Source organism: Bemisia tabaci, chromosome 4 (assembly GCF_918797505.1).
Source record: "Bemisia tabaci chromosome 4, PGI_BMITA_v3".
NCBI classification, from domain to species: Eukaryota; Metazoa; Arthropoda; class Insecta; order Hemiptera; family Aleyrodidae; genus Bemisia; species Bemisia tabaci.
The window spans coordinates 33,434,636-33,449,675 of NC_092796.1; the positions used below are offsets into that span (position 1 = coordinate 33,434,636).

General features: G+C 35.9%; 1 protein-coding gene across 2 annotated transcripts in view; it reads right to left on the reverse strand.

Moving 5' to 3' along the window:
• The window catches only part of unc-13, a 441,250-nt gene that overhangs the window by 45,743 nt on the left and 380,467 nt on the right, over positions 1-15,040 (reverse strand). For both annotated transcript variants that reach the window (XM_072299723.1, XM_072299724.1), the window contains one exon: positions 5,950-6,024. In XM_072299723.1, coding sequence (XP_072155824.1) covers positions 5,950-6,024 — 75 coding nt within the window. The remainder of the gene's footprint in view (positions 1-5,949; positions 6,025-15,040) is intronic.

The window sequence follows — 15,040 nt, forward strand, 5'->3', positions numbered from 1 at the left end:
GCATGGGAGGCGAGTAAAAATTTTCGAGGAAAAAAAATGTAAAAAAAACCGCAGTTTCAGGGAAAATCCATTTTCTCCCTAGCAACGAGAGTATTTCGCTACGGTAAAAAAAGTACCTAGCGGGGCAATGCAATCAGGAAATAATGGTAAGGGTCATGGAAATCACTTAAGCAAAATCGAGGAAAATTCTTGAACAAAACAAGCATTTTTTAATTCTCTGAGAAGCAGAACATTCAAATTGGGGGAAATCAAAGTTCTATGACCTCACACATCAGTTTTGATTTAGCGACATGCATACAGCACGGGGAAATTTTTGTGAATCTGAAATAATTCAAAATTGAATAATACATATATGTATGAAGTCTAAACATTTTTAATTCAGCGGTATAGGGAAACAAGTAAACATGAAAAACCTGCACTAAAATAAAAATAAACTATCTAGGTATAAGCCGCTAGTTGGTAGTCATAAATGCAGGAATAAAGCAGCATTCTGTGTCTGTTTGTTTGAGTAAAAATGAATTCATTATTTTCAACCGGGAGAAAAATCCCTGTTATGGTGTAATTTGAATACGTGTATAATATTAATGTAAACTGTTATTATTGTTTAGATTTAGAATTTCACGGCAATGACAAATTCGGGAAAGGGTAAGATGAATATCACCCGCAAATGTGGGAAGTCTTCTTCAAAGAGCAAAAAAATGAAAAGAAATAAAAATCTCATCCACAGTTACAGATATCAGCATCTTGGCTATTTATTTAAAAGTGCCCTAGAGCCAAGGTACCTAACTCAAATTTTCGGAAAAATTGAGTTATCGGCGTTTTAAAAATTTCCCTTAAGGGCTCCGTGTGTGAGGAATATTTGATAGCGCTATCTTACGCTGGTTATGAGCAAAGACATTGGTTATGAGTTACGGAGTTCCAAAGATTGCGATTTGCATTGATATCAGTGGGATCGACGCACGGTTTTCCAGATACCTCAAAAAGCCCAAAATGGAGTTAGGTACCTTTTGGCTCTGGGGTACTGATTTAGTTTGTTAGAAACAAACTAAGCACATTGACGTCAATAAAATCACCTAGTTACAAAAGAAAATCAATGTTGTATTCGTCATCTGTAGAATCGTCACCTCTCTGACGTAAAGGCATAACTCGATTTCAACGAGAGCCCTGTTCTCCGTATATCTCTAGGCTTTCCAGGGTTCATGTGGAAATTGGACCGAGTTTAACAGAAAGGAATCAAGCCACATCAGCTATTGCCAAGTTTAACTGGGCGATTAAATTTTTTACGAGAGAACGTTTATTTGGATTTCTTTGAAAATTTTAAGGAATTTGCTTCCTACCATGGAAAATTTTCACTAAACTTTGCACGAAAATCCGCACAACTGTTTTCATGTAAAAAATTAAATTGCCCAATTAACAATAGCTGATGTGGCTTGGTTCCTTTCTGTTTAACGCGGTCCAATTGAGATTCGCCCTTACGTCGGAGGAACGACGGCATGTGCCAAAGATGTGATCCCTATCTGCTAAACTCAGTTCACAAAAATGCCTACGTTGGAGAGGTCTTGTGAAAAAGACACACAAAAAAAAAAAAAAAAAAAAAAAAAAAAAAAATGACTAAGAACGAAAATTTGGATTTGAACTTGGCAATTCGTCGCTTTCCAGACGATGGAACATTACTCCATTCTGAGATTGCAAAATTAACTCAAGCGCTTCATCTTTTTTTTTTTTTTTTTTTTTTTTTTAAACAAAAATATGACTGCAATTTCTGTCCACAATATTACTTTTCCTTGCGCCTAATCAAGGGAAATAAAGGGAATTCAGTGAGAAATGTATACCGGTTCTTCAGTGTAAAAACAATTTACGAGTGAAAATTGTGTTATATTGACATGGAATTACGCTCTCTCGTCTGGAAGCCAATGCTTCGTCCAACGAAATCGAGTCAGCATGACTAATCAGGTTAGTCTCTTTAATCAAATTGACGTCATAACTTTTTCCAGCCAATGATTTCTCCAAAAACGTTCATTTCCTGGCTTAGGCAACAATATTTTTGCTGATACTGGTACGTGATATTCGGGGTGAACTTAAATATTTTAAAAATATAGGTAAAGGTGACTTTTTACTGCTTTAGGACAAGTAGAAACTCTAAGGATTTCGGGATTTCGGTAAAAATTTTTGTGATCATACGTCAGCCAAACTAATTTATTCTTCATAAACGTTTCTAGAACTCTAGGAATCTAAAATTGTACTCGTGATTGTCTACCAATGTGTCACTACGCAATAGTTATTTACATTAAAAGGTGGGATTTCTGTCGCAATTATTGATGTAAAATAATAAAAGCTCATGATTTTTATCCATGCATTAAAGAAATAAACGGATAAATATAGTAAAGTTTTTGAATCCAAAACTCTACAGTGTACTAACTCTTTTAATAGGAAGATTCACTCAAACTTTCAACAATTTTACTACGACTTTCCAAGACTATGAAATGTTATGCGGAAAACTTGCATCCCTCCTTGAAAATATGTTCAAATGATGATGTTACACAAAAAAACTCCCGCATTTAGAAATATGGGTAGACTGTTGGAGTCAATCATTTCATGAAAGTTCTGATCATTGCATGAATGGTTTTGCCGTGGTAAAAAAAATAATTTAGGAGCTATTTTGATTACGATCCCTACTAAGTAGAGCAGATATTTATATATTAAGTGTTTAAAGTGTTGTTCAATATGAAAGCCAAGTCCAAAAGCAATGGGGTCACTTACATTGGCGAGGCGTAAATGATCGGTTATCGATATTTCCCCATTTGAAGCTTTGGAAAAGAATCGATTATGAGGGTGCTCGTTGCGAATACCCTGTTTATCGATCCATTTCCATAGGTTCAAATGGTAGATCAATCGAGATATCGCAAAGCACGCCACACCACTAGTCACTTGAGAACCTCGAGTCTACGATTTAATTGAGCAAACTACCTCAACTTTTAGGAAAGGGTCACGCTGAAAATAAGGTTTAATTACAACTATGCGGTGGGCTCTAACTCTGTAGGTGCTGGTGTGAACTAAAATCGTTTCTTTGAAAGAACCAAGCAGTTCTGGCACAGCCAATCTACGTATTGCGTTTAAATGAGGTCCATCTTAAGTTGGTCTATTCGATAGGAAGTTATGCCAACAAGAGATATCTAATTATCTCTCATTAAAACTCGTTGCATTATCTCGTCTTGTTACCTTCCGAAATATATGTAATTAATCGTCTTTCCTTAGGTTTTGACACCTCCGATGTCTTAAAATGTATGTCTCTGTAAAATTTCTAAATTCTCTCATTTTACGAATGTATGTAAATCTCAATTCACGTTTTCATTGCGAATGGACCAGCTTAAGAGGAGTCAGGTGAACTCTTAGTTTCAACAACTTGATTTATTGAGAATGAGGAGCCAAAGGCGGACCCAGCAATTTGGCAACACTGACTTTCCTCCATTTAAAACTGTATTGAATAATCGATTCTTGTCAGAACACCTGGACCCTCCAGCAATCGATAAATTTCCATAGGTTTAAACGAAAATGAAGCAATGTTGCCGATTTTCTGGATCAGCCGATGAAGGAGCTGTTCAGCGGAATGATTCACTGTGGTGTTGCTGCATAGCAATTTGCATTTTTTATTTTGCAGGCGAAGCTGTGGGAATGAAGAATCTCTGTTTTCGTAGAAGCTTTTTTTGTTTTATTATTTTATTGAATTGGAGAATTCATCCTTGTCAAAATTTAAAACAATCGAGTGTCATCACTTGATTACGATTTTTAGTGCAATATCAAGACTAGTCTCTTTCTCAATAGTTGAAGGAGGTTTGCGGGATCAATTTATTTTCTCATCTCAGTTTTTTTTTTTTTTTTTAAAAAAAGAAAAGAAAAAAGAAAGTACCTTATAACAATCTTATCGAGGCTAATCATTTTTGATATCTTATTTAGCATTTGGAAAAGGGATAGCTAGTTCTTGTCAATAAATTGCAAGTAGCCCATCAGGTTAAATCTCAAAATTTACACTTCTCGAATACAATTCCTAGAAAATTAAATGACTAGCTTGTAAACAAGCTTTATCTTAAAGTACAAACATTTGTCCCTTCTTTACATCGCTTTTAACCTATTTAAAAAAATATTCCGAAAAACTTCACGCTTGTCGTTGAAACTAATGCCGCAACACCAACGCAAATCAAAAGCACCACCTCACCAATGAATCTAGTTGTTTTGAGGAGGAAAATCTATGTCAGGGCTTTGATAAACGCACGTAGACTTACCAATGGAAGCTGTATGAAGGGACGAAGAACAAACATAGAAAACACATAAAAATAATTAAAATGACAATAATTTTAGAAGAGGAAGGGGAGGGGTTTCAAGAGCTGTCATTACGACGCGGAGATTTGCAGTCCTACTCCTATTGGAAGGGTATTTATTCACTTCATTTTTTTTCTTTCAGAGAATTTTTCTATTTGGGGAGCAGCCCTATCTACGTTAGTTTGCTCATATATAAGACCAAAAAGCAAACCGATTCGTTTTTCGTTCTAAAAGAAATGGAGATTGCTCCATTCTTAGAACAAGTAAAAATTAAAATGATTAAAAGATTAAATTAAAAACAAGAGTAATATTAAGAAAAGGTCAATCAGCAAGCATTTGCTATCGATTGGACAAACGATGAAGCGACAGAAAAGTGGGTTGAAGCGGGTGACCGTTTATTCTTCAAAAGCCTCATATGTAAACTGACAGGCGATTATGGTCTTTTTTGTTGGAGTGTTACTATTTGCACGTCAGATTCCGGAGCCAATTTTAATTGGCCAGTAGACTTGGCTTTGAGCTAGGGATCTTCCCTGTCATTGGTTGGACTATTTGGACGGATTCGACTGGCTATCAGTCTAACTATATTCAATGTTGCCTAATTTTCTATTATGTTTTATTTTTTAACGAAGAACAACACTACTTGACGACTTTAAACTTTCCGTGAACTTACCCTGGATTGAAGGATATACTCAACTCATTACTCCCTAAGTTTCAAGCTTCAGTGTTGCTTAGTTAAACGTATCTATGTTCAAAGGAACTACGTTACACGCAAACCCTTTGCACGTAGTTCCTTTTAGCATAAATATGTCCAGTTTTCTGTTTAAAAATTAAACCTCAGAGAAAATTAGGCAACGTCTGATGTAGTTAGGCTCATTTCGGTTTAATCTGTCCATTTGTTAATGGAAGAGTGTAACCACATCTTGAAATGAGCCGTTTTGTCCATAAATTGACAGCATTTTACAATTCAGAACTATAATTTCTGGTTCATCCGTAGAATTACTTATGTGCATGGGGAAAGTAATGGTGCATAAGTTGTTTCTAACGTGAGCCACAGTTTGTAGTTCCTAATTGTAAAATGTTGTCCGAATTGTCTTACAATTCGCGACTTATTTGGAAACGGAACTACACTTTTTCAACAGAAGGGCGATGTACTAAGTGACGTCAGCCGTAGTGCAATCGCTTTCATAGTTAAATAACAATTTAATAATTTTAAATAATAAAAACTTTGCAAAACATAGCTTCTAACTATGTAAAAGTAAAATCCTTACTAAAGTTTTGGACTAAATAAAATAGAGTTTGGTGAATCCAAACTAAACTGAAGGACGATACCTTATACTTAAGGACGTGACTAAAATTAATTTTTGGGCCGATTGAAAACTGTGGAGAAGGACGACTGCGCAAATTTTACATTTGTCCAATTGATACGATTCTAATGCATGGATGTTGCACAATGAAATGTTTGCTGGTTCACCTCTTTACTTTTGAACTGATATATATTAATTTAAATTGTCTATTTTCGGCACTTATTTCATACAGAAATAAGTAACTGATCGGGCGGGAAGAGTAAATCAAAATAAATGATAAAAATTGGAACACGCATAAAAAAAATAAAGTTGATAAAGTGGAGCTTACCAATTCCTCGTCATTAAGTGTCGCACGCGGCACAGCAGAAGTAAGTCCGGCATTGCGTTTGGTGGCGAGCATAGTCTGGAGGTCAGAAAAAACATTTCAAGTTAGAAGCAGTCAAATAAGTAAGGAGGATATCAAGGTGGCTGTTTTGTTAATTTGATATTAGAGACATTATCTGGTTACCAAATTAAAGAAATCCTGATTGTAACTGGAAGGGTTTAAAATGAAAATATTTGACTTCGGGAAATATTGTACTTCGGCTCATAATTTTCTATGTAATTAAAAAAAAAAAAAAAAAAAAAAAAAAAAAAAAAAACTTCGAAAAAGACTAACAAATTTAAGTGAGTGATATCACACATATATCACTCTGATACAGAAGCAGCTTTGAGTTACAATCTATGTAATACTTCATTCGCAAAAAATTGAGCTACGGTTCAATTGAATTTACATTTGCCGAGAAAAATCAAAAATCCTAAAAAAGTCTCAGCGGATAACATCATGAGGTATGCTACTTTTATGAAACTTTGGTGGGATGAGTTTGATGTGTTTTTCACATTAAAAGGGTGAAAAAACCATAATAAAGCGAGACTTTAGATTCCTGAAAATAAACTAAAGTGCATTTTCAGGATACGCAGGATTTTATTTTATTGCACCGCAATAAAATAAAATTTTAATAAAAAACTTAATTTACAAGTGCTCAAGATATTTTGGGCACCGTGTTTTTCTGATAAAAGATCTATTCAACTTGGGGGTCGTTGACAAATTCAGCCACCTTGATTACAGATCATAAAAATTACTTAAAAAAATAGAAACTATAAATGAAAGTCAATCACCTGTTTACGTCATCAAAAGTCAAATAAAAAACTATGCGCCAATTTACAATTTGCAAGATTAAACAGTGCAAGAAAATAAGAATACCTTAAAATGTAATAAAACTAATTTATACTAAAACTAAAAGGTTGCAGCGGTTGAAAAAGTAATAGTTATGAAGCATTTTAACTACCAACTATTCAGGTGTGCACTAATTTGTGAAAGTGCAAAAATAGACTTCAGCATACAAAAAAGCAATTCAAAACGCCGTTAAATCCTTCAACGTTGGATGAAATCCACTCCACATCAAGAAAAGTACTCAATACTATAGAGATGCGAAAAAAACTGAATTTTCCCATAGTAATTGCACAAGTCTCCCCATCCGTATATGGATGTATACGAAGTCCAATATAGAGGTTCGAGTAACCAGACTATTTAATTCATTTTTTTAAAATATATGATATAAAGGAAAATGATTGAGAATTCACATGATCTTTAAAGTTTCTTCAGAAGAGACTGATGCAATATTAATATCCTTTACAAAACCAGAGAAACGAATGTTGGCTACACAATTCCTTATCAGCCAAAAGCATCAAGATTTTAAATTATCAACATGTGTAAATGGAAGAAGGTTTTTGGGTTCAAACTCTAAGTGATTGAGGAGTGCGGCAAAAAGCATGGTCAATCTTCTCTACGAAAGATAAGCAGTGTGCGTATAGAAAAGTACTTAAATTAAATTAGAGGGACTAAAAAAGCAGGACTATAAAGTAGAAGATAATAAATTCATAGAAAACTTCCATGGTTTATTCCATTTTGCTCTTCTTTTATCAAAGATACAGTGCAACTTTCTAGCATGCGCTCCTGAACAATTAAACCATGACACTGTCAATGTGTACCAAATACCGATACGTCTAAAGAGCGATTAAACGAAAGAAGAAAAACAAAATTCGTTAATTTACAAAATATGATTTGGTAGCCATAACCGAGTAATTAGTCAGCGTGAATTATTCTCTCGGATATTATGATACAAGATCATGTACTTGCGTAGTCAGCGATCTCCCCAGATCGTGTGTATTATATTATAATACATGTTTTGGAAATAATGCACATAACACACGCCTTATACAGATGTTTGCGCACACATCTGTATTAGATAATATGCAATAAAGTATACATTTTTATTTTGCAGAATAAATGTTAACGTTTAAGTAAGTATGGTACACATTTTTGGATTTTCCCTCTACCTGATGATGATATACACAAGCAATAAACCAAACTCCAATGGTAGTAATATCCTGTACTACAAAAAAATGAGAGATTTAAACTACCTTAATCTCAAGCTTTCAAAAGTCACTAAATTTTCTAATAGAGCAAAATCACGCAAAATAATCAAATAAATAAATAAATAGATCTAAAGAGGGAAAATTTGTGAAGAAGTCAATCAAAAGATTTGAGATCTACTCTAGGTAAAACTAAAAAAATCAATCATCACCACGTTAAAGAAGTACCTACCGATATTTTTGTCCCATTCTCAGGCGTCCCCAAGAGCAAAACTATTTCGCACTCTCTTTTTCTACAAAGTGGCGTCGGGTTAGTTGAACAGTTGAAACGCATTTGCAATGATAGGTATTACAGTTAGGCACATGTCAAAAGCTCATTAAATCAGACACTGACGAAATAGATACTGGCACACAATGTGCGACATGATGCATTTACTTTCCGTAACCACGTAGCAATTTTACCCATAATAATGGAAATAGACACGTGAGGTGTCCGTTTAGTTGATCGAGCAAAACACACAAATTTCAGTTCATCGATTCTTATTTCTGAAAGACCAAATCCAGGATTTGCTGAGCAGAGTGCCTAGACGCGTATATTTCACAACACGTCAAACGAGATATGTGTTTTCGAACTTTTACTGGCAAAATGCAATTAACGCTTTTATAGGAAAAACAGTTTCAACAACGTACACTGAGTAATTTTCTTTGAAAAAAGAAGGAGAGACCAATGACGATGAAAAAATACCAACTACTTGTACGTTTTATTCATATCGATGGCGAAACTACCAGACCAGTGCCTCGGTTTCCGATACTCTACCTGCCATACCTCATTTTTAAAATGAAAAACTGTTCAAACTGTTGCAGTGCGCGATTTGATTCAGGGAGACTCTTTTTTGGGAACGGAAAATTCCAATTTTTCATAAAATAAAAACGTATTATCTTGGTTAGGAGTTATCAGTATAATATCAGTTCTTTCGGTTGTTTGAATCGTGTTCTACGTGCAATTTTTAAGAGGAAATACATGGTCTCAGAATGCTAAAATTCCTAATTTGTCTGCTGGTCTGTTACCATAACTGAAATAATTTTTGAAAACCGATTGTACAGTCTACTAATATTTCATCATTTTTAAAGACTGTAAATATTGCAGTCAAGACGTTCTAAATCGAACCCTAGTTTCTTTCCACGATATATCACGATAACCGTTGAACAATTGTTATTCAACCGTCGATATTGTTTGACAGGATGGGAAATTAGCTGCCAGCTTCATGGGAATCCTATTAAACTTTGGACTTACGGAGCTTAGTGACGTACCAGTATGGTGCGACTCGTTTTTGAAGCCATGAAATGTATTGAAAGCGGCATAAAGTGTTTTACGCAAGGTATTAAATTCATAATTTACGTTTAGAAAACACATTTTCTTCTTGGATTCTTTACAGCCGAAGTCGGAGAATAAGATTTGATGGCTGCTCTACTTTCTATTTTGATGAAAATTACCTTTCTCCCGATCACTTTTTATCCGGTTCTCAGACGATAGCTATTTCGATGATATAAATCATCATCATCAGGTCTTCCTGTTCCTCAGTGTTTACCGAAGTCGAAGTCGAAGACCTGATGATGATGATTTATATCATCGAAATAGCTATCGTCTGAGAACCGGATAAAAAGTGATCGGGAGAAAGGTAATTTTCATCAACATAATGCAGCCCGATAAAAATAAGTTCAACTTTAAATTACTTTCTATTTATCAAGTAAAATTTAGATTTTAAAATTTGTCGAGAACTACATCTGGAAGCCACTCATTCTGTGAGTTCAATTATTATTTTTCTTTAAACGTTTCAAACGCATTAATGGAGACCAAATTTGTGGACCCCGCTAAGTTCACGAATTCTGTAAGCAACTTAGGGGAGGAAGATGGGGAGTTAGGGCCCTCTATCTCACTTGCAAGCGTACCGCTGTAAGAAAAAACATATTTTTTTTTTTTTTCTTAAAAAAAAAAAAAAACTCTAGCTATATTTTAGGCTCCCTCTATTAATTTCTGAAAAATTGAGGGAAAAGGGGGAAGAGGGGGGAAAATCCGACTAATTATACGTCTCTTAAAGATAGGGGGATAAAAGGCTGTCGGACAGGTGCCTTGCAGGAAGGAAGGATAAAAAGTAGGTCAAAATTTTGTACGTAATTTTAAATGATAAAATTGATGTAATTAAATTTTTGAGTCAAGTTCTTTTCGTCACGAGTAAGTTATCGCGTACGTTCAAACGTTCGTATAAAGTTTCTCGATCGTGCCTAGTAATCATACGACGTAATTAGCTAGTCGTTATGGATGCCATGAGCAAAATATAAACCTACAAAAAGCAAGTCACAAGTGCTAAAATAAATCTATTTTCCTCTCAAATCTTATGATACCTTCCCGAATTGCCTCACTTGGGTTGAGCCAGCATTTTATTGCTCCCTGTCATGGCTGAAGCAGCCCTCCAAAGCGGTTTATTACTTAATAATCGCGCTGGAACAAAGGCGGTATGTGATGGAAACCAAATAATCGTAAAATATAGCCGGTTGTTTCGTCCGATAAAAATTTGCATTCAGTGCGAGTTTTTACATCCCCGATGCTCGGACTCCTGCAACTGTTGAGGTTAAAAATTCATGAGGACGGAAGAATAGATAGTAAAACTGCGAGTGGATTCATCTTAGGAAACCCTGGTTTGCAGCAGCCTTGTTGCCAAAACAGTAACTTTCTACCAAATTTTCCTTGAGGTCGCCTTTTATGGGTTGTGGTAATACAAGGAATGAATTAAAAGCACCAAGCTATATGTTTCTTCCTAAAAATTTAACAAAAAGCGATTGGCGTAATGGGAATATTCCGGTTATAAACACTTACTTTTAGGAATAATGAAATGGAACAAGTATAGTAGAATTGACCTCATTGGTATCCTCGGCATTTAACTAAAGGTAAGAATAAATAAATGCTAATATCTTCTCAGGCGATGTATTTTTAAACTACACAATGTCCGAATTATATTTTACGTACAATTTTGGAGATGGAAACCATGTGCCTGGAAAAGGTGAGGTTTGTATTTTGTCTATTGCTTGTTTAATGACTAATGATTATTGAGTATGTGTCAGAGAAATGTATTTTTTTGTGGCTGCATGAGTCAAATCGGTGCTAAACTAAAATCATCTTGCGTAACTTTTTTTTTTTTTTTTTTTTTTTTTTTTTTTTTTTTGGTACGTGTAAGTTGCACTATGTGGTTTTAAAATTTCCAAGAAAACACCAAGATATGTAGTAATGCTGTAATAATTTTTTGTAGTACGCAATGCGCTAAATTTCTTCTGACACTTTGAGAAAAGCCACATCGTCTGAATGCATAATTCATATCCAATTGAAAAAGAGAAAAAAAATCAAGTGCCAGCACAGCCGACGATAGGAAAGACGAGATCGGGCCTCGTTTTTGGACATTTCTGCTGAATCTGAGCGACGCCTTACTAGCAGCATTGAGCGGAGCATTGCGAGCTCACGCCTGTCGCCATAGCGCCTTCAATTTTACAGATGCAACACGGACATCCATCAAGTACGAATAGTTGTATCTTTGCGCCTTCATCGACTCGCGTTGAGGTGTCTCTTATTTTTGAAATTTGAAACCGTCGACTGTCTCAAACTGAAGATGAGTCCACTTAAGACTCGAAAAGGAAGAAAAAACAAGGGAGTTACGTGAGTTTACTACATTATTTTATTTTATTTTAAATACTAGACCCTCTCATGGTTTACATTGCCATTATAAATGAAGTTCATGGAGATCCTCGACGCATCACCATAAAAAATTAAATAGGACTATTTTTGCCAATCTCGAGGAGTAAATTCAGCCAGATAATTTTGAAAATAGATCTTTGCAAAGGATTACAATGGTTTGTAAAAGAGTACAAAATACGGATGAAAAATTCTACAATTTTGACTAGTTTAAATTAAGTGCAAACCTTCTTTAGACTTCATAAAACTCGCAATATACTTTCTTCCTTGTATTTCGTGTGGTGGTAAATCATTATAATTCCTCTCACTGACGCATTTTCGAGACTATACAGCTGAATTGTACTCGAGGTTTGCAAAAATCTCATTTTTAAGATGCTCTGTTGAAGATCTCCTTGAACTTCCCTTAACCATAAGCCATAACCTAGACCATATGTGGCCTCATAAGGCAAGGAGCTGTTTACGAAACGACTATGAATATGACCTTCGATCAATACTACCGTGCTAAGGAAAACGCCGAATGAACCTTAAGACGTTGTATAATTTCATTTGACCAATCAAACATTTTCGGGAAAATTTGTGAATATTTTTCTTCCGATTTTTCAAAGAGTCTTGTTCGTAATTTGATCGAAAGTATCTAAAAATTTTGAGAAAAAATATTGTTAACTTTCTAAAAGAATACAGATTTTCTCGGAGGAAGTTTGGCAACATTCGAAGGCTCATACGGTGTTTTTCCTCGGCATGGCAGAATAGGTTCTGAGTTCGAATCCCGGCCGTGGCTACATATTTTCACGGAACTGATGAGTCTACCTGCAGAAATAAATTCCCCTCGGTCTTGATCCCTACAAATTTGAAAAACCTAGAGAATGAATGGGTGGTCCCAGATGTGTACGAAAAGATAAATAGCATCTACACTGCCGCGCTAAGGAAAAACGCCGTATAAACATTCAGGAGTTGCCAAATTTCCTTCGATAATATGTTTATTTTTTTAGAAAAGTTATGAATATTTTTCCGCGAAATTTTCAGGGACTGTGGGTGAAATTGCGAGCAAAATTATCTGAAAAAATTAGAAGGAAAATATGCATAAGTTTACCTGAAATTCGTGTTTTATCAAAGGAAATTTGGCAACGCCTGAAGGTCTATACGGCGTTTTTCCTCAGCACGGCAGTACAGGTGGCTGGATATGCTCACAGAGAAAAGGCCGAATAACGAGGAGGAAAAAATCTAGATTCTAATTCCCATTTCAGTATTTACAAGATAGCAACTACAATAAATATAATTTTTTCTCCGGATGTTTGACCATGTGCAGTGATCCAAGGCGAGAAAAAGAGTTAGGCAACTCGGAGTGGGGGGTGGGGGAGGGGGGTGGAGGAACGGAGCGTAAAAATAACGTTGCATCCGCGTAGGGACTCATAAACTACAATTGATGGTTAATCTGGGTGATGGAAGTATGTAGCGTGCGGGTATCTGCAGTGAGCAGTAAAATAGGGTCGAATCCATCACCGCCTTTAACCCCTTCTCTTCGTCGACCCGCGTTGCCAAAAATGTTCACATCGTTCAATGTAAGCAAGTCACCGGACATTATCATCCATAGATTCATCTTTGGCCAAAAAACGAAACTGCGTATATCCGCTTGCGACGTTGCAGACATCCTGTCATACTTAAGTTTTTCAAATGAAGGAAAAAAACACTAAGAAGTGGCCCGAAACTGAATGTAAAAAAAAAGTCCACACCATTTCGCGGGGAAATCAAAGCCAAGGAGTTCCAAAAATTAAAATTAGAGTCAAAATTATTTTTGAGCTCTATTGCGCACCAGTACGAAACTGAGGGGGGAGAGTGTTCAGCTCAGGCAGTTTGCATATAGGAATATTAAGTTGGAGTCACGTCGAAAGATCTATACCGGTTTGGGTCTTTTTAGACCTTATCAGTAGATCACACTCGGCAGTGAACCCAACTTAACATGCCGCAAAATCCAAAACGGCATTAAAACGCCGTCATGATCTACGCCGTATCTGAACGCCGTGATCTACTGATGAGGTCTAAAAAGGCCCAAACCGGTATAGATCTCTCGACGTGACTCCAACTTAATATTCCTATGCAAACTGCCTGAGCTGAACACTCTCCCCTCTCAGTTTCGTACTGGTGCGCATTAGAGCTTAAAAATAATTTTGACTCTAATTTTAATTTTTGGAACTCCTCGACTTTGATTTCCCCGCGAAATGGTGTGGACCCAGCACCATTTCTCCACCTTGTTACTTAAGTTTTTCTTTGGGAGACTAGTCAACGTATTTTCTTGAAAACTTCCTCGATTCTGCTTCATGGTTAGCAGAAGTTTTTGTTTAATTTCATTTTCAGGCTAAGAAGTTCATTTATTATTATTTAAACATAAATAAATAAGATAGGAGCGGAAAATTTGAAACACCGCAGTGGAGATACGTAGTTCCAAAATTTGGCCATCGATTTGTGGATTTTTCCAATGGTGACGGAAAGGGGACCTATATGTTCCCAAAAACTCAACGTGCGCCATTGGCATTGCGAGCTGATCACTGAAATTGATAGACAAAAGCGCTGGACAAAGAAGACAAAGTTCAAAAGGTCAAAAAGCTCTGTTGGTGGAAGCTGGTGGTTGCAATGGACAACGGAGTTATCGACTAACTAACAGCAACCCACGAGAGATTATATAGTTAGTCCATAATTTTCCCCTTTAGTTTTAAGATAGCTCCATTTTCCCTTCGTTTCCCCTGTCAATCGCTTTGTCTATCGATTTCACAAATTCGCCCACAGCTGCTTTGAGGTGTATAATTTGAGCACATTTGCGCAACAAAGCCCACCTTTGTTGAACCATGACAGCTAGGCGTTAGCAGGTCAAAAACAGTCAAAAAATGCTTGAAGCAAGATCACGTACCCTTACTGCATAATGCAAAATTTTCCCTCCTACCTGATCTCAATACCATACTTTCGATATTTCTCTATCAAAGTCCGCCCTATTCAAACAACCTTATCTCCATACTTAATTTATCCTTTTCTCATCTTCTATATTTTTTGCACATTTCTATTGATCTCTCTTTTCTTTGGCGAAGGCCATTGTAAATGAATGTATTAACCAACCAACAAAAAGAAATTCATTTTTCGAAGCAAATTCAAGAATATTTTTGCTTGAACAAAGTTCATTTTTTCCCAGTGGACTTTTCGGCCTTTATGCCTCGATCATATGGACCGATCTGATACATTTCGAAACAACGCAGTCAGGGGCGTAGTGTTTTTT